This window comes from Chionomys nivalis, chromosome 11 (assembly GCF_950005125.1).
Source record: "Chionomys nivalis chromosome 11, mChiNiv1.1, whole genome shotgun sequence".
NCBI classification, from domain to species: domain Eukaryota; kingdom Metazoa; phylum Chordata; class Mammalia; order Rodentia; family Cricetidae; genus Chionomys; species Chionomys nivalis.
In genome coordinates this window covers 50,151,583-50,174,672 of record NC_080096.1, presented here as the reverse complement: position 1 = coordinate 50,174,672, position 23,090 = coordinate 50,151,583, and the positions used below count along the sequence as shown (strand labels likewise).

At 39.6% G+C, this 23,090-nt stretch overlaps 1 protein-coding gene and 1 pseudogene across 1 annotated transcript in view; both read right to left on the bottom strand.

Annotated features, from left to right (window-relative positions):
- The window catches only part of C11H1orf87 (chromosome 11 C1orf87 homolog), a 71,069-nt gene extending 49,845 nt beyond the window's left edge, over positions 1 to 21,224 (bottom strand). Inside the window, exons 1-3 of the mRNA XM_057784578.1 lie at positions 21,191 to 21,224; positions 19,204 to 19,336; positions 6,456 to 6,690 (exon numbers count right to left, since the gene is read on the bottom strand). Of these exons, the coding sequence (XP_057640561.1) occupies positions 6,456 to 6,690; positions 19,204 to 19,310 (342 nt within the window). The 5' untranslated portion in view covers positions 19,311 to 19,336; positions 21,191 to 21,224. The remainder of the gene's footprint in view (positions 1 to 6,455; positions 6,691 to 19,203; positions 19,337 to 21,190) is intronic.
- LOC130883547 (60S ribosomal protein L13a-like) lies at positions 11,981 to 12,543 on the bottom strand (annotated as a pseudogene).
- Positions 21,225 to 23,090: the final 1,866 nt, after the last annotated feature.

The following is a 23,090-nucleotide window of genomic DNA, read 5'->3' as shown; positions in this document are numbered from 1 at the left end:
TCTAGATGAATTTTGGGATGATTTTCTATTTCTGTGAAGAATGTTGTGGGAATATTGATTGAGAGTGCATTGATATTATAAATTTCTTTGATAGAATGATCACTCTTATAACATCAATTCTACCAACCCATCCCATGGTCGGTATTTCTATTTCTGAATGTCTTCTTCAATCTCTTTCTTCAAAGATTTAAAGTTAATTAAATCTTTGGTGGTATTTTGTAGCACTCTCCTTGGTTAGGGCTATTCTTAATGTTTTTGAGACTATTGTGAATGAGAGTGTGTAATTAGGAATGAGATCATGAACTTGAGAGGGTGGAGACATGGAGAAAGATGGAAGGAGAGTGAGATTGGGTCAGAATGAAGTATATCATGTATGAAGTTCCCAAAATATAAATTATTTTTAAGAAATGAACAGCATAAGAAAATTATGGAAGGATAAGAGAATTTTGTTTATGGGGTAAAATTTTATTTTAGTAAAAGAAAATAGAGAGAATTGTGTGAAGAAGTTTGAGTTTTATATCAGAGAGACAGAGATTACCAATGAATTTTAAATGTTTGAAGAAGCTAAAGCTGATAGGTTTTGAAGTTCTTTCTAAAAGTTGGCAAGCACACACACATACACACAATTTTATGAATATTCCTCTCATATATATATATATATAAACATTTTTATTTTTTGAGATTATACTTTTATTTTTTGAGATTATAATGTAACTATATCATTTGTCCTTTCCCTTTTCTCCTTCCAAGTTCACTCATGTATCTCTCCTTGCTCTTTCAAACACAGGGCCTCTTTTAAAAAATTAGTTGATGTTATCTGTGCATAAATGTATATATATGTATATATATACACATATGTATAGTTTTTAGAATACATATATATTCTTCATATACATTAAACATCATACATATTTCAATAAGAAAAATACATAGCACAATAAATGAAATCCCAATAAAGCCAAAATATAAGAGAAAAAATGGCCTGAAGCAAGTTTCTACTTTGGAGACAGTCCAGCCAATTTCAACTGGGATCAATTAAGTTTGACTTAGTTCCCACCTAGAGATGTGCACATGGTAATTGTCATAAACTACCCATACATTAGGTGTTACACGGCAACATTTCTTGCCATAGCTGGCCAGTACAAAGGGGGAGTTTGCAACCAAAAACATCCAGTGGTGTGAAGATCTTTAAAATCTGTATAAGACAGATTCTTATTGGAAGAAACAAAAGAAAGAGACACTGGAAAGGAATTGTGTAAGGAACTTAGGGACTGGAATTAGATTATGGAGTGAGAAGACAAGAGCATGTCTAGATTCTTGCCAGTGCAACTGAAGGAGTGCAGCAGAACCCATTTGAAATCAGGTCAGAGGAAGATGAACAAGATTGAGGACTCTGCTTTGAACATGAAGAATTGAGTTACAAATACACATGGAAGTTGGACATTCCCTTATATCTGTCTATTCACCTCCACAATAAAGGCAAAATTATAGAGTTCTACTGTATAACTAAATGGCAACTTTCCAACGGGGCTTTGAAGAGCACTGTTACAAACTGGCTGTGATAGCTATTGAAATGAAAGCGCTCACACTTTTATTTTCATACTGCCAGATGCTATAAGCACTCTAATTCATAATTTAAAATCATGTTACCGCCTTTGATGTTAGTCACACATTCTTTAAACAAATTTTTAGTAGAGAAATCAGAACTGATGTTTCTGAGAATCTCTCTCTCTCTCTCTCTCTCTCTCTCTCTCTCTCTCTCTCTCGTGTGTGTGTGTGAAACATTTTCAAAGGTTTATCTGTAGGAAGAAACAGATTAGTTACATAATAATCCAATTCTCAATTTAGAAGACCTTTAAGATCTCTGAGTCTCATTCATGTGTGAGGTTAAGATTTGTCCTGTTGATTTCTAGATGTCTTACTATTCCTAAGCATATAAAGTGTTATGTTCTTATAACATGTTAACCTCTTATTAAGGCTACCCTTTGACCATCATCTGCTATTTTCTGTTTGTTTGCCCTCCTTCCTGCAGTATCGGTCTTTATCAGTAACTTCTCTTTTGGAGCAAATTAATCTGTCCAGATTGTGGGCTCCATCCCAGGCTTATTTTTCTCTGTGTGTGAGTGATAAAGATCTAGAAGTTGTTTTGATTGGTGTGCTTCTAAAACTACAGCAGGATTCCATTTACCACTTAGTCAAGGTGGTAATGAGGGTTTCTGTACCAGGCAACTGTGGTTGCCATCTGGCAAGCCAGCATTACATGCCTGCCTGGCAGACAGAACCAATTAGTCAGACCCCACACCTCCCAGGAGGCCTTGCTGTATTTGGTAACTGGTGTCCCACACTGAGCCTCTGACAAACCCATTATAAATTCTAAGTGGAGAGAGGAAGTCATTTCCCTTTGGTATCAGAGAACCAGCAAAGAATCCGAATCACGGAAGTCCATGAGCTGAACTGCTGATACAGCAAACTTCTTCCAGGTGGTAGTGATAAATGCATACTCCATGTCAGTGAGGAGCTGAACGCAGGGGATGAACATCAAAATTAGAATTAGCTTGTTGCTACGAGGGCTTTGTGTTCAAGCAAAGGAGTAGATTCAGTCTGGGGACAACAGGGCCTAGAAACTGAGCTCGCATCATCTGGTTGACACTTCTCAGCCTTATGATTACTGCCAAGGCAACTGACCTCATCTGTCAGTGCCCTTCTCCATGAACTAAAGAAGTAAGTGTTTCTGGCATCACTGGGTGATTTGGGGTAGAAATTAGTTAATATATATAAAGATTTGACACACAGCAAATCATGGCTGCTAGCTTTAAATGAAAGAGCTCTTACAGTTATGGAATAAGACACACTTCTTTCATGCTAAGGGAAGAATCCTTGATGTGAAATTAATTGAACAAGAGAGCAAAGAATACATACAAAATGATTCTTACGCTGTGTCAACATATAGAGTGTAGAAGAAAATGAAAGCCACCAGAACCGGTTTTCATCTTCTACCTTCTATTTGTTGCTGGGCAAGGGGATAGCCCTGTTCCAGACCAAGAACTCAGTCAGAAGGAAACTATGGAAACACAGACTACTTGGAAGAGAGGCACCATCACCAGTCTGAGGTGAATCCAGTCTTGAATAAAAGTGCTTGAAAGAGCAAGGGAAGTTTGTTACTCAAGATGTTGAAGGCAAGAGATGGAGACTGTAGAGTTAGATCACCCATTCTTTGTTGGGATTCAATACCACACTGATTTCCTATCCAGGCCTATAAAGTCCTCCTCACCCTACTTTGGCATCCTTCTGACCTCTGTCAGGAGGCTCCCTTACTACCTGCAGAAAGGTTGCCAGCTCTCATCCAGGGTCATTTACAGTGACAGAAGTGGGGACAGCTCCCCGACTCTAAAGTCATTGAACTGAAGTTTCCCTCAGTAAATCAGGACTGGTGTGGATGATTCTTCAAGAAAGCCTTTGACTTTTGATAGTTTACAACTATGACTCTGACACTTCCTTTAAATTAGGTTTTAATTAAGATTCTTTTATTATGGGGAAAAGGTATTTGGAAAACGTTGTCACTTGCATGTCCCATCATGGATATTGAATCTTGCGACATATGTATTTGTGCGACAATTCCCTTGCAGTTTGTGTGTTTCTGAGATGGGAAGTCGGGCTCAGAAGGGGACCTGATGGTGGCCAGCAGCTGTGGAAAGTCATCAACCACTTTGTTTTTCTTGTCACTTGCGTCACTGTCATTCAGGTGCATCACTGTTATTTCCCTGGGGTGCCATCTTTTCCAGTGCTGGGCTGCTAAGTGTGAATGTTGCTGGAATCTCAGTGCTGCTGAGTTGTGGGGGGACCTGGAGCCAGCTGTGTTTGGCCCTCGCCATCCAGAGGGATGTTTGGTTCTTTGGTACATCAGATATGTTCTGTCTATGAAGTGTCACATAAAATCCCTGGGACTCTCGCTACTCTGCTTGTTCTTGGGGCTGAGAACACTCCTTGCATCAAGGGGCCAAGAAGCAGGGAAATCTTGAAAACTAGTTACGGGCATTCTCTTGCCTATGCAGCATTGACTTGAAGGTATCTTTTTCTTCTGGAATGGTGTTATTGTAGTTGAAATACAGTCCCAAAACATATATTTTTTTAATGTGACATAAGCAAAGCCATGTGCCCACACTACAGTGGCTGTCTCAATGTATACTCCTAACATTAAATAATGTGGAACCATTAACGAAAATAAAAGTCACTGCTTTTCTATTTTAGGTTTTATTTTCTAATTATTTGTATTCTGTTCCTTTCTCGCAATTATGTAGTACTTCATGATTAGGAAAATCAATTAACTTTCACAGAAAATAGAAGACTGAGGGCATAGCTCAATAGTATAGTGTTTATATCTAGCACGCACAATGTCTACGTTCCATTCTCAGCACCACATAAACCAGGCATGGTGGTACATGCCTGTAATCTGAGCACTTAAGAGGGAAAGATGGGAGTATAAAGGGTTGAAATTAGTCCTCAGCTACATAGCGAGTTTGAAAACAGCTTGGAATACATTGGAACTTGTCTAGAAAAAGAGATGGGGGAGAAGAGAAGGAGCAAGAGGATATAGAGCAGAAGGGAGGAGGAGGCTGAGGAAGGAGGAGCAGGAACAAGGAGGAACAGGAAGAGCTGGGGGGGGGAGGCAGAAATGGACCAGGCACATTATTTTTACACTTTTGAGTCGCTTCAACTTTGGGGTCTCAGGTTGTCATCTGTTATAGTAATAGAAACAACAGTGGCACCGGCAGCAGGTATCGCAACACACAAAAAGCACATAAAAGATATACCTGAAAGTACCTGTTTATAATAACGTGTCTTTTTTTAAATAAAAAAAACCATAGTCTTATTACCAAAGTCATTTTGGGGAGTGACAAAATAAATCAATCAATACTAGAATCAAAATTAGAGGAAAACTCATAGACTTTTAGATGTTCTTACAGTATTATTTTAGTTTTGCTAATTCATTCTTTCCTGCCCTATGCAGACCATATAACTTCAAGGCCACATCTCGGGAAAGTCAATGGAATCTACTGAATGGAGGCCAGAAGGTCTGGGTTTCAGCCTCAGTTATACCACTATCTTACTGGCCAAGTTACTTTCATAAATGGACTTTGGTGCTCAGCTGGAACCTTTGGAATGCACTCTGAAATCTAGTGGTGCGTTGACAAGCATTCCAAATGTACAGTTTTTTGTCTGGATCGTATGCACAGAGCATTGGAATCCATAGGCATTCATTTCCTCATATGGAGAAAAACTATCTAGCATCCCAGTGGTTTTTAAAGGCCTATTAAAATTATAAGCTAAAAATATTTCTGTTTGAGTTTTATGCAGACTTTAATCAGTATTCTACTAAAATATCTGGCTGTCACTTAATGCTTGGCAGCATTGCAAGACGCCCACTCTATGTATCCATTTAATTGAAATTTCAGTAATTTTTGGAAATGGCATTTTGTTATCAATGAATCATTAGTTTCGTCTTGATTTGGATCCAGTTTTCAATTGGTGCTATGTTTGGCTTTAAATTTCAAATTACTAATCATTTAGATTTATCCTTCTCAAGACAGATTTTATGGATTGTTTGGATGGCCACTAACAGAGTCCAGTGATATGTATTACCATCACGACAGTTTGGGGAATTTTTTTTATAATTAAACATGGCTGTATGGGATTTTGAAAATTACTAATCTATTTTTGTAATGTGAAAGCAGACAGACTTTCCTTTTCCAACAGACTTGAACCTTACATGGTGTCTGGTCACATTCTAGTCAACTTCACAAACTTTAGAGTCATCCAGGAAGAGGGAACTTCAATTGAGAAGATTCTTCTTTCAGATTGTCCTGTAGGCAAGTCTGTGAGGTATTTTGTTGATTAATGACTGATGTAGGAGTGCCCTGCCCAGTTTGGATGGTGCTACCCTTGGTCAGGTGATCCTGGGTTATATAAGAAAGTGGACTGAGGAAGCCACAGAGAGAAAGCCAGTAAGCACTACCCCTCAGCAGTCATTGCTTCGGTTCCAGACTCTAGATTTCTTGCCTTCAGCTCTAGCCCCGACTTCTCTTCATGATGGGTTATAAACTACAAGGTAAAGCAAGCCCTTCCCCCCTCCCTAAGTTGCTTTTGATGATGCTGTTTTTCCACAGCAATAAAAAGCAAGACAAGACACATGGCTGGTGACCCTTATTTACTGTATTGATTACCAAGTATCAGTGATTTTGCCACAGGCAAGTTAGGTTGACCAACTCAGTTCGGTATAGGCAGATACAATATATAATATCCCCTTGAAATTTATTTTAAATTGAAAAGTATCATTTGTAATTTCTATTCTATAAAAATATACTAATCTCTATTTGTATATGTTTGTGTGCATTTGTTTTTCTCTGTATCTTCCTAATGAATTACCAAGGAAAGCTTGGCTCTTTCTTGTTACTCACCCTGCCATCCAGGAATCTGTTACTGGGTACTCTTGTTAAGAATTTTTGGTTGTTCTCTGGTTTCTGACTGCTGCCTGGGTGCTTGCTGTCCTCCTTCTCAGCAGGGTTAGAAGTGATTTTCTGATCAGAAGGGTTGGAGGGTCCTGGCAGGTCTCTGTTCACCTGCCTTGCATAATCAGGCTGGGATTTCTGGAGTGTGGTTTGAGGTTCTGTCTTCGACTTTTCATTCTGATTGCTGTGAAGAGAGTTTGCACCTTGTCAGTCATAAGGAACACTCATCATGCACAACACTGGCATGAGAAACAGAAGGTGTTAGTCTGGAAACGTGAACAGCAGTAGCAGCCTTGTGGGATGTGGTGGTTAGCGTGGCTGTCTATCTAAGCATCGTGCACCAGAGAGAAACCATGCTACTCTCTGTCTTCTCAGACTATCTTTTTTTTTCTACTCAACCCCTGAATAATCTGTTTATCTGCTCTAGAACACTTACTATAAGAAATGAACAGAGTCAAAACCGAACAGTAACCATTAGCACATTGCTCTCTTATAAACCAAATAGGTGCTTCTAGTTTTTGCACCGGAAAAAGGAAGAAAATCAGAATGTGTTGCCAGGCCCAGGCCTGCTCTTTTTCTCCTTAGTTTTACCCAGAGACTTATTTTTCTCTCAATAATCCTCCAGATCATTTTAATGTTAATTAGAAAAAAAGAATAAAAACTATAGGGATGATTTAAATATAGCTAATAAACATAAAGTCAGCCTTGTCTAATAAGTAAGGATTTATGAATAAAAATAGCAAGATATCACTTAAATGTAGAAAAATTTTTTACAAATAAATTGAGAGCTGGCAAAATGGTTGACCTCTGATAACCTAAGTTCAATCCCCAGGGTCCAGATGGTAGAAGAAAACTGATTCTCTCAAGTTGTTCTTTGATCTCCATTACAGTAATGCCCAGCCCCCCACAGATGCAGATATGTCAATAATTGTAATAATTAAAAGATTAAAAAATAAATTAAAATGCCAATGACTACAGAAACAGATACAGGTCTTAAAGTAGAGTCTTGTAGAGGATCCAAGGTTAAAGAGCTGAAACTTTCTAATACATAGACACATTCCAATATATATAATATATATAATGAAAAAATGCAAGACTTTAAAATTTTATTTAGTAATATATGAATATAATGAATACTTCTATTTTATACATGAATACATGAAACCATTAGAACAGTTGTGAATAATTTTAATTATTATAAAGGTATAGAAATACCATTTCAACTATAAAAAATGTATTGTACACAATATGAAGGACAGCAAGTCTAAAAAGTCTGCCAGAAGTTAGCCAGTATCTCTGGGTAAGAAACCTGGGCTGTCGTCAGCTCTATGAAGTCATAGTTTGTCATACTATGTTGTTTTTATGCTTTCTATATGAGAAAATATTGCTTATCACCAGAAATGATTAATTTCAAGGTAGTTACGCTTGGTGTCAAGAAAGCATTCTATAAACTGTAGTTGTTATTAAAAATGAAGATTTTCTTTAAGATATGAGTTATGTCTGAGCATTAAACATGTTTTTGTACTTATTGATCTGATCCAAGTTAAGCTATGGTCAGTTCCTTGAATAAATGTGTAGATTTTGTAGTTATCTTTTTGTAATGGTGCACGAAAGGAAAAAGAGTTTGGAGAGAACTCTGATTGGCATCTGTGTAAAAGAATGAAGACGATTCCTAAAAGATGAGTACAGAGAAATTCCTAGGGAGTCAGGGGAAAAGCCAGGAGCATAAATTCAGCAGCAAAACAGAGAGCATATTTCCAGAAAGAGGCTCAGACAACATATTCAAGTGCCAGTATATTCTGTAAAGTGACTCTAGTTTAGCCATATGGACACAGTCAGGAATCTTAGCAAAGGGTATAGGGGGTGGGGTTAAATGAGCTAGTGGAAGTGGACACTAGAATTGAGTGGGTGAAGGGAAGACAACAACAAGGAACCATAGACAGAAAGTATAAAGAATGGTGTGAAGAAGTCTACACGAGGGGAGGGTGGCGGCGACAGGCACATATCTGGGCTTTCAGACAACTTATTTCTACTGTTGCATTTAAAGGTGGCAAAGATTTTCACACATTGCAATACTAACATGAAGGAGAAGGTGTCACTAGAGAAGAGCAGTGAACCTGATAAAGTATGATGTTGTGACAGAGAGGCCCAGAGCAGAAAGGAAACCAGGGAAGATGCAATCAGGGACTTGTGCAGTCAAGGTTTTGTTTGGTGACAAAAGGCTGATAACTGCTAACAGCTTGGGTTTCCCCCTGATAACAAGGCTTGTCAGGTCTCACTGGAAAGATAATAGGAAGGCTGAAATAAGGAGAAAAGATTTCAATTATCTGGTATGAAGAGTGGAAAAGAGACCTGGTAGCTGGATGGGAAATGAGGACAGGTAGTCAGCCAGTTAAGATGGAGAACATGGACTTTGGTAACACCAGGTTGGGAGTATGGATGCTCTCTTCTCCAGCTCCTCTGTATCCCTCACGGAGATGCGGAGAAAGCAGTGGGGTTCACCAAGGACTAGGCCTTTGCCAGATTTGGAAACCCCAAAGATAATGGTGAAAAGTAGAAGGCTAGAAAGAGAGAATGCAGATTTGACAAATAGTTCTTATAGTGAGAAAAAAAATACATTGCTTTCTTTAGTCATAGTATTTAAATTGTCATTAAAATAATATACTATTAAGTTTGGAATCTTATTGTTTAGAACTGATCTAGATTTGATTCTAGAAGTCAGGCTAATGGCTACCTGTGGGAGTTAATATAGAGTATATAGGGAGTGTGTGGGACTTTTGGGATACTGGTATCTTCCCCTTTCTTGAATAGGACATTTGCTGCATGACAGTATGATATTTGTGAAAATCCAGTGAATGGCAGGCAAAGAACATGTGCTTTTATGTCGTTGCAGCTATAGTTCTCTGAAATGTCTAGGGAAACTGGTGTAAAACTTACAAATATATCTACCTGATATATATGTGTCTAGTGAGCATTACAAGGAATTAGTACTATTTGGTGTTCAGAGGAGAGAGGCATAACTATGATCTGTGACAAGTAAAATAATTAGATTACTGATTGCTTACTTCCATGACGCGACCCTGTAGCCCTTCCCATATCTTAGTTTATTTGCTCATCAAATCAATTCCATAGAAAACAGATTCTCCTCATTTTCGGATGATGAAATTAAGGTTCAGGGACTTTAAATGACTACCCGGATGTTCAATGGTATACTTTGATTTCAATTATCTACTAGAATGCCCAGCTTTACATCCTGCAGGCAGTGGAATCATAGAGAGATCATGGATATTTGGGATTGTGTAAGGATCGGAAAATAAAGGAGCGGACACCCAAAGCAGGAAGTGCAGGCTTTGAAGGCTGTAGAGCAGACATAACACCCCTAGTTGAAGGCAAAGAACTTACATCATCTTTGCTTTACACACCTATAAAATCCTTTTCTTGGCAGATTCAAGACAGAAATGCCCAAGAAATTCTGTAATCTATTTGTCTGACTTTTAGAACAACTACACTAGATGTGAAACCAAAAATAACCTGTTAAGTTTGTTTCAAGTAAAAACTGTCTTAAAAAAAAAAAAACATAGCACTTTAAAAATGAACACGAAGTAGACTCTCCAGCTGAGAAACGACATGTGTCTCTGCTTAGCACAAACAATTCCTCAACACACATTTCTTGTTGTGTTGTTCACAAACTCTTAGTTCTTTCTGCTAGGCCGTGCGTTAGCTACCTACTTCACTGAAAATAGAAGTTTGCTGTTTTTTAAAAGAAAGAGGAAAGTACACTGCCAGCGTATCTTGGAAGGACAGCAATCAGTCTCCCTGCATGCACTTCTGACCTCAGCTTCTGATCCTTAGGGCTCCATGAAGAGCTCAGTGGTATCCCATCCTAGAGCTATGAGGGACAATCATAGTGTTCCTGAGTGATGAGTAAAGGAGAGGAAGTTGTCCAACTGTTCCTGCTCCCATGCTGAAGACTCGCTGCAACCTGACCTTTAGGGATACCCACTGCTAAAAGACAGAGTCTTGGGGTTAGAGAGAAACACTGCCGGGTGAGTAGCTACTTTCTTTGAGTTGGAAGGTTCCTGATGGGTCTCCCATGCAGCTCCAAATCACCAGATCACACATTTCATTTGGATTACATAAGATCTCAAATAAAGGACCCAGGGGGTTCAGCAAAAGGTCACCAGATGCATCTTAAAGGTCTGCCAGCCTTGACAGCCAATCAGTGCCTCCAATTTCCAACCATGTGCCAACTATCATTTGGAGTAGGCAGACTGGACAGTATCAGCAGAGGGACTGGTGGTCTAATTATAATCTTAGTAAAATGTTCTTATTTAAAGTCATGAAATATCATCAGCACAACTAGGGTCTTGGTCATCATCATCTTTTTAGAAAGATATTAAATGTAAAATAGCAATAGGGAAGGAATACACCTGAGATATCTTCAAACTCCATTCGATAACTGAAGGATAAGTCTGTGATAAAGTATGTTCAAAGTGTTATTGTGAAAATCCGTGAGGATTTTAAACTTTTTCTTTCCTTTCTTAAGCTACGAGAATGAAACAAATGATTCAATTTCCAGAAATCTGTTAAAATTATGTTAATTTTACTCCTGTACTCATGCCCAAATCAAATCCCTTCTCTACCACTAGTGATGTCATAATGTATACATTACCACACATAAAGTCACACATATTCCTTCATGCTGAATTCATGGTCTACAAAGTAGATATACTTCCATGGTAAAAATAGATGATCAAAGAGATTAAGAAAAATATACAACGCTGCCTTTCTAGTCAGTAGAGACATTAACCCAGACCCATATGGCCCCAAAGCCTGCATGCCTCAGTTTCACACCTGTAATTTTCAAACTATCAATAATTAAATAGGGCTTTAAGTCTCTTGTCCGTAAAATGTTGATGCAAATTTTAGTAAAAAGTAACTTAGAGTGACATCTATTCTATCTTTTAATCTAGTGTTTTTGTAGAACACCAAAGTGATCATTCAGCCTGTGTTTGTACTTTCTCAGACACAGGGATGCTACAATCCCAAAGAAGCTCAAAAAGACACAGGTTAACAAATTGGATACGAATACAGAGTCCATTCTTCTGCGGCATACAAGAAATACACCTCAACCTCAAAGACAGACATCATCTCAGAGTAAAAAGTTGGAAAAAAAAATTTCCAATCAAATGGACCTAATAAACAAGCTGCTATAGCTCTCCTAATATCTAACAAAACAAAATTAAAATTAAAAAATCAGTCTCATCATTACTAAAGCTTTCTAATTGTGGAGGGTAAATGTGCAAATCTGTTCCCTACTAGGGTTCAGCCTTAAAATTTATGAAAGGCTATGAATTGAACCCTTATGTTCAGCACTATCTCTACATTATTTAATCATAAAGTACTTATGCCAGAGTAATATAGATTTTTGGTTTTTGCTGTTTTGTTTTTTTGAGACACAGTCTTTATTGGGCTCATTCCAGGAGTCCAATGGTTATGAGAACCTTGGCGAACTTGTTGATTTTCTTCTCTATGTTTTTTTCTTCCTGCTTCTGTAACCTCATGAGTTGTTCCTTCTTCCAATAGTGAATCTTGGTCTTTTCCTTCTGATTTTCCTCTGGAACTACCTGGTGCTTCCACTCTACCTCATGAGTCCGTTGTTAAAAGGTAAGTAACTTTTTAGTAGGCTGCATTCACACTATCTTCTTGTCATAGGGTCGAGAGATCCCACTGAGGCGTTCAAGGCAGTCTGGCCTCACTTGATTCTGTGAGGCAGCTTGTCTCTCACAGTGCACCAAAAAATGCAACACCAGGCTCAGAAGTGGTGGGGGCCTGGAGAAGAAATGGAGTGCATCTGCTTTCAGAGAAAGGCCAGCTACTTTAACTTGTTTCTGTAGAAATTTCCAGAAATGTTGATGTCCTCACAGAGCATAACCACTATTGTCCATCTCAAAAGTACCTCTTTTGCCACAAGGGCTGTCAGGAAGGCCAAAAGATAGCCTTGGCCAGCTAGTACTAAACCCTGCCCCTCTGCCATCTTCTGCAGCTGCAAGAGGGATATACTATTACTAATAACATATACTATTATTTTTCTAGTACTGAGGATCTGTCCTGGTCAGCTTGATACAAGTTAGAGTCATTTGGAAGAGGGAGCCACAATTCAGAAAATGCCCCCCACACACACACACTAGATTGGACTGTGCTGCATTTTAATTTTTTTATTGATGATGGATGTGGGAGAGCCTAGGAGCCAGCTGCTGAGTATGCCTATGAGAGTTTCAAGATTAGATGAGCTGAGAAGGAACCCACTATTACCGCCTGGACTGGAGTTATGGGATAGGAAAGGAGAAAGCAAGCTAAGTGCCAGCACTCGCTGATCTGTGCACCCATCGTGGACGCAGTGTGAGAAGCTGCCTATTGTTCCTATTGTATGCCTTCCACCAGAGCCAGTCAACACTTCTACCACAGTTAACATCAACCCTTCTTTCTTTTAGCTGTTTCCGGTCATGTGTTTTGTCATAGCAAGCAGAAGTTAACTGATATAACCTCTGCAGGAGAGAAAGAAGTAACTCAAGGGAGTATAAAAGGCACAAGAAAGAATGATTTTAGCGTATTCATTGATTGAACGTGTGAGAATGGACATGCTCACCACTCAGTGTTCAGTTGTTTTTAAAGATCTGTTTACTTTAAGTCTGTGTGTATGAGTGTTTGGCATGCATGTACATATGTGTACCACCTGTGTGCTTGCTGCCTTTGGAGGTCAGCAGAGGGTGCCATTCCCTGGAGTTACAGACAGTTGTGAACTGTCGCATGGAGACCTGTCTCCTCTACAGAAACAGCAAGTGCTCATAATGACTAAGCCATCTGCCCAGCCCCCAATTGTACATCTTAGAAGATTATAGTTATAGTATGATCTTTATTCTCTTCCTCCCTTGATGTTTCCCTCTTTCCCGGTACTGGAAATTGAACCCTGAGTGTGGTATATACTACGTAACTTCTCCACCACTGAGTTTTATTCTCAGTCCTCTAATATTTCAACCCATCCATATATCATTCACTGAGGTCAATAATTTACAAAATGAAGTTTATTCAGAGTTTATTGAGAAGCTATAATTTCACTTTCCCAAGATTATCATTACAGGGCCCTAAATTGTTTCTCTCTCCCGTTACTCCCAGTTCATCCACCACTCAGCCATCACCATGTTTTGGGAAGGGTAAACATGATACGCTATCCACTGTTCTCAGTTTTCCAGTGGTCCCTCATCCCACATAAAACAGAGTTCACACCATGGGTCACACAGCCCCAGATCCGAGGCTGCTGGCCTCTCTGATCTCAGACATTTTTTTGTTTTCCTGTTGCTGTTATTGTTGTTGTGCTCTGTGCAGTCAGCTTAGTGGTACTATGTTTGTGGAAGTTGCTAGGAAGGCCAGATAACTGATATCTGAACTTTGACCTGTGGAAAGTTGCAACCTCTTCTTCTGAAATAGAGGAAGAAAAAAGATGCACATGTCTTTACAGTAAATGAGAATCTACTAAGATGGTGACTGCTGGAACTCTGGCCGGTCAGTCCCAGCTCTCTTACTACCAGCTAACCTGGGACCCTTCTCATGTATGCCACTGCCTGTGTGCTACCACCAAGACTTGGGCAAATGTCCCTGCTCAGAGAGGCCTCCTGAGAATACTCTTTGTATCCTTACAGCCGTTTCCTCTTTGTCTGATTGTACTGTTCTCATCTGAGTAGTCACTGCTTGCTTTGTGTCTCTCGCCACTAGCACTTTATGTGTCCCGCTAAATCCCCAAGGTGCAGTCATCAGTTGGTGCTCACTCAGAGGTCTGGAAAGGATAGCGATGGTACCTCACATTGCAGCACATTGATTTCTAAATCTGTTGGCACTCCAACAAGTTTGAGAAAAATCATGCAAAATTTATTATTGTGAATGACTTCAGAGGATTAAACGTGACAATTAATGTGCTCTAAGAGACGCCTGTGAGAAAACACCAGAGAAAACACGAACCTATAATACTGAGGTAAACTGTTACAAGTCTTTACCATCTTTCCCATTAAAACTTTACAGGCTGTTTTTCTGGAGTCTAATACTGCTCTGCTGGTAACCCTATCTACATACAGACCAAAGGGATTTGTCACCTGCCTTTGGCACTGGAAGAAATTATAGAAGTCAACTTTATTTACTGAAAGATGTTTCTTAGAATATGCACACTTAACTTGTATTCATTTTCCCTTAATGTTCCATTCCTGCCATATTTTTACTTACTATAGCTCTGCCATAAAAGGCCTTTTGTAACACTCTCTGCATCCTTCATCTTTACCATGACGGGGTTCCTTGTATCTAGAATCTAGTACAGAGGGCATCAACATCTCTCTGGGTGTCTTAGTGCATGCTCACCACAAACACAGGCTAACACCTAAGCATTTAGCCTTTGTAATCATGACTGTAAACTCTCACCAAGGGTAGACTTTGCATATACCATGTTGGTAAGGTCGTTAGCATATTTTCCTGCCAAGGCCCCTCAGGAATTTGCCACTTGTCTCTTTACTACAATGAATACCTGTGTGTTTTCCTTGATTGTATGTTAGAAACTGTCACACACAAAACCTCCCCACTTCAGGAGGTGGAGTTGTTAATCATTCCATCACTTAAGAGCAGCTATTTTGATGTCCACTGTAGTTTTAATATGGTCTGTGCCCTCTAAAACTCATGATGGAATTTAATCCCCACTGTGAGATACTACGAGGGTGAAAATTCAACCAAGCTATTATTTTTAGAGTGGGAATTCTGTGAGATGATTTAGACTAAGTAAAAATCTAGACCAGAACCCTGTGATAGAATCCTGAGATGTGAAAAGAATGAGTGAAAACAGATGAGATAAACATGCACACACTCTTTTTTACTGCCTTGCGTGTCTGCACCATTTTAAGACTCTGCCAAGAGGAAGGCCATCTTCAGACACAATCCTCATCCCTGGACCTCCAGAACAATGGGCCCAAGCTAACCTGCTTTTCTCTAATTTGTCTGATTTGTGGGATGTGCTGTTAGGAACAGCATATGAATAGCAGGATATCACTTGCCACAGTAGTATGCTTTGTGTCCGGCCATTGTGAGAAAGACAATCCATCAGAACTGACAATAGCACATCGTTTCATTCCCTTCGTGTGGGCTGCACAGTCTCATCAGTAAGGGGATGAACTGCACAATTGAATCTGTTTTTTGTCAGCATGCACTGATCCTTGGAGATCATCTCTTTATGTTTTGTTCTTCTAATGATTTATATTTGGCTATTTGGCCTTAATTTGTCCAGGGGTTATTCACAAGCCTCTGAATTTCATTCCCCATTTTTATCTACTGTTTTTTTTTTGAAATTAGATAGAGGCATATTTTCCTTTCAATGGGCTATCAAAGACTATCCAGGAATCCTGAGTAGTAACATCTGCATGCCATTTGAAAGCTTGGAATCTCAGGCCTGAAATCCTTTAAAGTTACTAAACATTGTCTTTCAAATTTTTATCTTCCTTGGTAACTGCATTGCTCTAATTCATTTACTCAGCTTTCAACATGTACAAGACTTTGTATTTTCTGATAAGGATACAGTTTTACACGTAGGATTTCATAGTTAAATGAGACAGACGAAATTATAGGAAGTTTCAACACAATATGATCTTTGTGGGTGTTGTGGGTGCTACCAGGTGCAGTGGGTTTGAATTTTAGAAAGACCCTGATGGCCACAGTGTAAAATGGGGATTCTCTAACCAGAATGTGTAGGAGTCACTTGGGAATCCATCTAAAATGCAATTCTGACTTAGTACACCTGCAGAGGGAGCTTGGGATCTTTTCAAGTTCCCAAATAAGATGGGTGCAGTAGCCCATGCAGGATACTTTGAGAGCAAGGCTTCCTACAGTCCACTAGGGGACAAAAAGGTCAGAGGCAAAGCATTGATTCTGAAGGTTTGGATGGAGTCTCAAAAGAAAATGATGATAGTACAAACCACAGGAAATGTGCTGCATTTTTCAAAGGTCTTAGTTTGATCTTCTTTGGGAAAAGTAATTATATTAAGTAGGTCTTGAGTATTTTGTACCTAATAACATCAGTACAGTTTGAATTTATAGGAAAGAGGGGGTGGGGACATCTATTAAGTATAGTATAATCTTAATTATACCAGCTGCTCTCAATGCCCTCAGTTATTTTACTTGTGGCAGAGACGGCTGGTTGATATGGGCGAATTGTGTTGCCACTGAGATTACTATGTTTAAGTCCCAGGTCTTGTACCTTAGAAAATGGCTTCATTTGAAAATCAGTTTCTTGCAGATCTAATGAGTGTATGTGTGGGGGCACATAGTGGGCTCATAACCCACTTGATTGGCATCCTTGTAAATAGGGAATTACAAGTGCAGATACGGAAAAGCTACATAGTATTGAAAGCCAGATGATAAGCAAGGGTGCACACAGGACACTGAAAAGTCTTTTCTGGCACCTCTAGAGGGAACTCAGCTGGATGCACACCTAGCTGTTGGACCTTCAGCATCCACTACTTGTGAAAAAATAAATTCTGTGATTTCTTGCACTTTGACAGAGTAATAACTTGGTCTTCAAGTTTGCCTTCATATTTCATTCTCAACAGTGTCCTATAGGAAATCTCAGCTAAATGTGCTTCTAGTTCTTCTCATTATTCTTTTGTGATTTTTTTTTAAATTCAGATTTTAGTTTTGATGACACCTCCTATTTTTGTTAAGCTTCTTATGCAGATTTTTACTAATTAGTTCAACTCAAAGTTACACCCTTTTCAGGTTGTGACCTTGTGTTAATACATTTTGGGACTTGAAGGACATAATAGCTGTTGGTCTCCTTTAGTTCAGCAAAAGCAGGCTTTTTGACAGCCATTTATTTTTGAACTACAGAAGATTGTTTCAGCAAAGCATGTTAATTATCTTGGGGCAATCCAGCAACAACAGAATTAAGTTCACAGAAAACCTACCTCAATATAAAACATTCATGGTGTGTGTGTGTGTGTGTGTGTGTGTGTGTGTGATTCAGAGAAGAACCTGATGCAATCAGTTTTGTAATGCTTCAGGGACAAGAACTATGTTTTCTACTTCACAATTTACTTAATGTACCCTTTACTCCTTTATTATTTAAGTTAATCAAGGGTTCCTCCTCACTTTCCTTTTAGAAACAAGTTATACTTGACATTTTTAAAAGAAGAGTCTTTGGATAGAATGAGGTTAATCAACCTTAGGAAGAAGATGTTGTCTTCCTGGTGGATGTGTGCTCAGTGCCCAATTCTCTCTGATTTTCTCATAGTAGCAGGAAATTGGTAAAAAGATCTTAAAATGGTGATTTGTCTCATCACAATTTTTTATCTGTCAAACAGAAAATGACCTACTTCTTGTCCATTGAATATAAAAGCAATGGCAAGAATTTCAAAGAAAGGTATTTGGTTTTCATTAAACACTTTGCATCCTTGGAAAGATATGTTTCAATAGCAACAGCAGAACCATTTATTAGGTATGCAAGATATCCTGGACCCTGCGAAATGCACATATACTTTTCTCAATACCCTCAATGACCTACTAGACAAGTGTCATTAAATTCCTGCTTTATAGATATAGAATAGAATGCAAGACCTTGCACCATGATTTTTCAATGTCAACACAACAGATCAAGAAGGAATAGAACTAGGATTAAACTTCTGGCTCTCTCCTCTGTAGAGATGTCAAAATCATGGACCCCATTTTGACATGCTCACTTCCTAGTCCTTAGTCCTGACAGCATTCATGTTGGAATTGCTCTGGTGCGACAATGCTACTGGAGAAGCAAAATCATTTGATGTTGCTTATTCATAATGGCAACACAGGTCCTGTGATCTGCATTTGAAGATTCTGACTCAGTTTCTCTAGAGTTGGACTTTAGCGGTTCATTTTTAAGTATGCTTTTGGTGATTGTCTTTTGAGTTTAATGCATATTACTCGTGTATCTATATTCAATAATGCAATAGTGGAAAGAACTAAAGAAATCATCTTTGGAGGGAAAGGCAACCAGCTACTGACTTGCCTAAAGACAATAGGTATAATTGGCATTCTTTTCTTTTGCAAACCACTAAAGCTCAAGAAGAAAGAGGTTGCCATGCTCTTCTGTGCCCAATATCTTGTTAACTTTAGAGGTGTTTGAATGACCCCCTCAAATGAGCGATCAGTAAGGGAAGGAAAGAAAAGCATGTGGGCAATGTTCTGAAAAGTTTGCTTAGAGAAGGAACAAATGCAAGAAGAATAAGTGAAAACCTTACAGGTTGTGATTCATTATTAATCCCACTCCTATAATTCACAACAAATTGACTAATAGTCTGCCTCCCTGTCTCCCTCCCAACACAAAATTACTGCATGTAGTAGATTACAAACTTGACTAGGAGAAGCAGCAATATTCCATTAATATTTATAAGTGTCATAATGCTCATATTTCCCATCTATTTGGAAAATCAGCCCAAGTAATTAAAGAGAATTGGGGAATTATAAAGATGAAGATATCAGAAAAATTGTTCATGGAGTTATCAACACTGTTTTATTTCTACTTTTACATCTTAATGACTTAATTTTGCACAGATGGCAGTTTTAAAATTTCTAAGTAAAAAAAAAAGCAATTTCATTATTATCCAAGAAACAGTCATTTTTCAGAGAGGAAACTTACATCTTTGGCTTTTCCACAAGGTATCGAAAATATTTACTTCCAATGATTTTCACCATGATCTCTGGCATTGGCTCTGATCTATGGCGGATCTTTGAAGCTGAAGACATGGTCTCTCTCCCAATCTTGCCAGATCCTTAGGGGTGAAAAATAAATACGTCCTTCCTCTTGATTTCCCACCAGATAGTTATGGATTCCTCATCAACAATAACATCAGGACCTACTGGTGTTGTACCTGTGAAGGGCTTATAAAGACTACCACTCCAGTGACTATGTTAAAGATATTTGAAAACATCAGGGGAAACAGAAAGATCATTCAATCCATGATGTACCCTAAATGCAGAAGTTGAAATTTTGATGTGAAGGATGCAGCACCGTTGTCCTTTGAGAAGTCAGGATGAAGGCTGGTCTGAGAAACCTTGTTAAAACAACTCTCTTCATACCTCCCCAGATAATTCAGTTGCTCTATTTAGACCATTCCCTACCTGGTTCTGATGTAAGCAATTTATTCTAAACACTTTCTTGAGAAGTCTCACTTCCTTACTGGGGACAGGGTGGCCGCTTCTGTGCTATCTAAAGCTTGTATTACTTAATGCAAATGTGTAAAGCTTATTTTACATAATGCATATAATTCTTTCCTGTTAATTCTCGGAATAACCAGGGCCTATGAAGATTGGGTAAAAGGTTGTCACCCCATACCTCATCTACTACTCCCGATAAAATTACCTTTTAAAAATTACATTCATGGTGTATGCGTGCATGTTTGTGTGTGTGTGTGTGTGTGTGTGAGAGAGAGAGAGAGAGAGAGAGAGAGAGAGAGAGAGAGATTGAGATTCAGAGAAGAACCTGATGCAATCAGTTTTTTTTCTACCATGTTTCCCAGAAAGTGAGCTCAGTCTGAAAGGCCAAGTACTAGTCCCCCCAGTCAGGCTGTGAGGTTCTATTCATAACCACCACTCTTCTTGCTTTACCACCGAGGAAATAGGTAGATGTAACTAGAGCTGTCAATTCCAGAAGGACTACAAAGTACACGTATTGAGTCCTTAGATGACTATAATCTTTCTGCACTACAGGGCCTGGTATGGGATTATCCTGAGGCCAGAGTTGAAAACTGGGCTTTAGTAGAACACTCCAATCAAAGATCAGCTAGGATACTCCTGTTCACCATCTGTGATTCCTGTTGTGCTCAGAGACTTCTGGTGAATCCAGAAGACAAAGTGATTGAAGAGGCATTTTACTTTAAAGAGGAGTCCTTAGCTCCCATCTGTACCCACAACTACCAGACTCTGTAGCTGGCTTTTTGGAACCCACTCCCTCTGGTGGGGGGAAGCTTTGCTCAACCTTGACACAGGAGGGAGGAGCTTGGTTCTGCCTCTACTTGAGATTGTAGGCTTTGTTTTCTCCCCATGGGGAGTCCTTACCCTTTCTGAGGAGTGGGTGGGGATGGGGTAGAAAGGAGGTGGGGGAGGGAACTGGAGGGAAGAAGGGAAGAGGAACTGTGATAGTATGTGAAATAAATTAAAAAATTAAAAGAAAAGGAAAGAAAAGAAAACTTGCTTGAAGATAAACCCAGGATGTTTAAGCCAGACTGGTGATAGGTGAACCCGGCTGATCGCTTCTTTCCAGAGAATTCAAGACGCATCTAGAACTTGTCTCTAATTTAAATACTGGCTTCGCTGGTTGAGAAATCGAGACCCAAATGCTTTCTCACAAAAGTCTTCCAGATTGGAGGGGAAAGGAGAGGGTGGAGGTCTCTCCAGTGTTCTGCTCTAATACCCATGAAAGGGTCCTTCCTTAGAGTACAGTTTACTTAATGTGTACAGCGCTAAAGCCCAAAGAGACCCATCCAGCCCACCTCAGGCTCTCTGAAGCTGTGGGTGTAAAAAGTCAAAACTGGGATTTGAGACTATCAGGTTTCCTATTTGCCCCACAGTGGGACATCAGCCTTGAGACCATCCCCAGAAGGGACCAGAGGGGCAGGCATTCTTACCAACGTGGAGCTTCCTACCCAGGAAGTTCAGAGTTGCAAGTGCTTCTGTCTGAAAAGCAACCCAGAATGTTGGCAAGGAGCTTCGGAATCCAGCCAATCACAAGACCTGGCTCTAGGCAGGGGCCTTGCTCTCCGGTTGCTAAGGACGCACAGAGGCTGTTGCTGGGCGGGAGCCAGATTTCTCCTCACCAGCGGCCACCGTCATCCAGAGGGTTGGGGAGGGAACAATTGTTCCAGGCTGTGATTGCTGACAGGAGGAAGCTGGATATTTGAAGTCTGTGCTGAAAGGGTCTGGAGTCTTGCCAGAAGTCTGTCCTGTTCACCTCTGAACTGATGCTGCCCCGCCCTTCCGCTTACGTTTCTGCTTTCGGAAACTTGCACAAAGTTGGATCTGTAGATTAACCCGTGCTTCGGATAGCATGGCTTTGGGTAAACCTCTTCTTTGTTCCAGGATTGTTTCTTGCTGTACAGAGATGCAAAGAACGAACAAACACGATGATTTGTTAACATTAAATACGTTTAGAACACTTGGAGATGTAACTCGGCTGATGGAGTACTTGCCTAGCCTGCATGAGGGTCTGTGTTTAATCCCCAGTACGAAGACCTGGGTTCTTTTCCCAACATTACATAAACAAGATGTGATGGTGAGTGCCTATAAGCCAAAAAGAGGAGGGCCAGAAGTCCAAAGTCATTCTTGGCCCTTGGTTCTGGTTAAGTCTTTACACATGAGACCCTGTCACAAAATAAAATAAATTCTAATAATAATCTTGAATGCCATCTACATGCAAGATCCCTTATTTGAGTCAGATATTACATTATTGACAAATGGCAACTAAACAATTTACTTTTATTTTAAAAAAACAAATGACTGAAGTTTGGGTGTGGTGAACTCACCAAGACCCTGCAGAGGCAAGCGAAGGAGCTCAGCGATCACAGGGCCTCTCTGATCATGCTCAAACATCTCTTCAGTTCTAGAAGCCCATGAATTGCATAGTTTGTTCTCAAGATAGATTGGTCCATTCTAGCTTAAACCCTGCAATTTCTGTTTGAACAAACTTCTAATGTAGTGGTTCTCAGTCTTCCTAATTTTGAGACCCTTTAATACAGGGTCAATGTTCTGGTGTTCCCCAACCATAAAACTATTTCATTGCTACTTCATAACTGTAATTTTGCTACTGTTATGAATCATAATGTAAATATTTTATATGTAAGATATCTTATATATGATCCTCATGAAAGGGTTGTTTGACCCACAGGTTGAGAACATCTGATCAAGTGGATAACACACCCAGTGGAGTTGGACTTACTCAGTGTAACCCCCAATGTATCCCTCCACCTAAATAACTTTTTCATCCAACTCATATTTCTAAGTTCTCTGTCCTGTGTTTAAAGACTGTAAATGTAGGTAATGACACTTTAAGTTGACTCCAAATGGTATTGTATCAAGTCCAACCAAGGACCTGCCTTCAGCCCCTCGTCTGCTATGCTTGCAGTTCTACTGCGGCCTCTGCTGCCAGTTGCAGGCAGAGAAGGATGTCCTTACTTCAGAGTCTCATTCTCTGGCGGTCGGAGGCACAGGCACATTTCATGATGTCGAGTACTATGGGAGCAAAATAGAAAGGCAACTCCCTCTCCCATCTGCAGCCCTGTTTTCACGTTTCTGCACAGCCTTCCCAAGGCCCAGCTCTAACAGGACCTCTCCTCTACTCATGTCTCAAAGATCTCAGCAGCCCCAGAAGCCCATGGCTTGCATATTCCTGTCTCACTCCAGGCTTAAACTCAGCAATTTCTGCTCGATCCAACCTCTAATGAATAGAGTACTCCCTGAATTGAGCTTCTCAGTATAAATTTCCATTCTCCTAGATAACTTTTCCATCTAACCCTTTCTTGGAGATGCTAT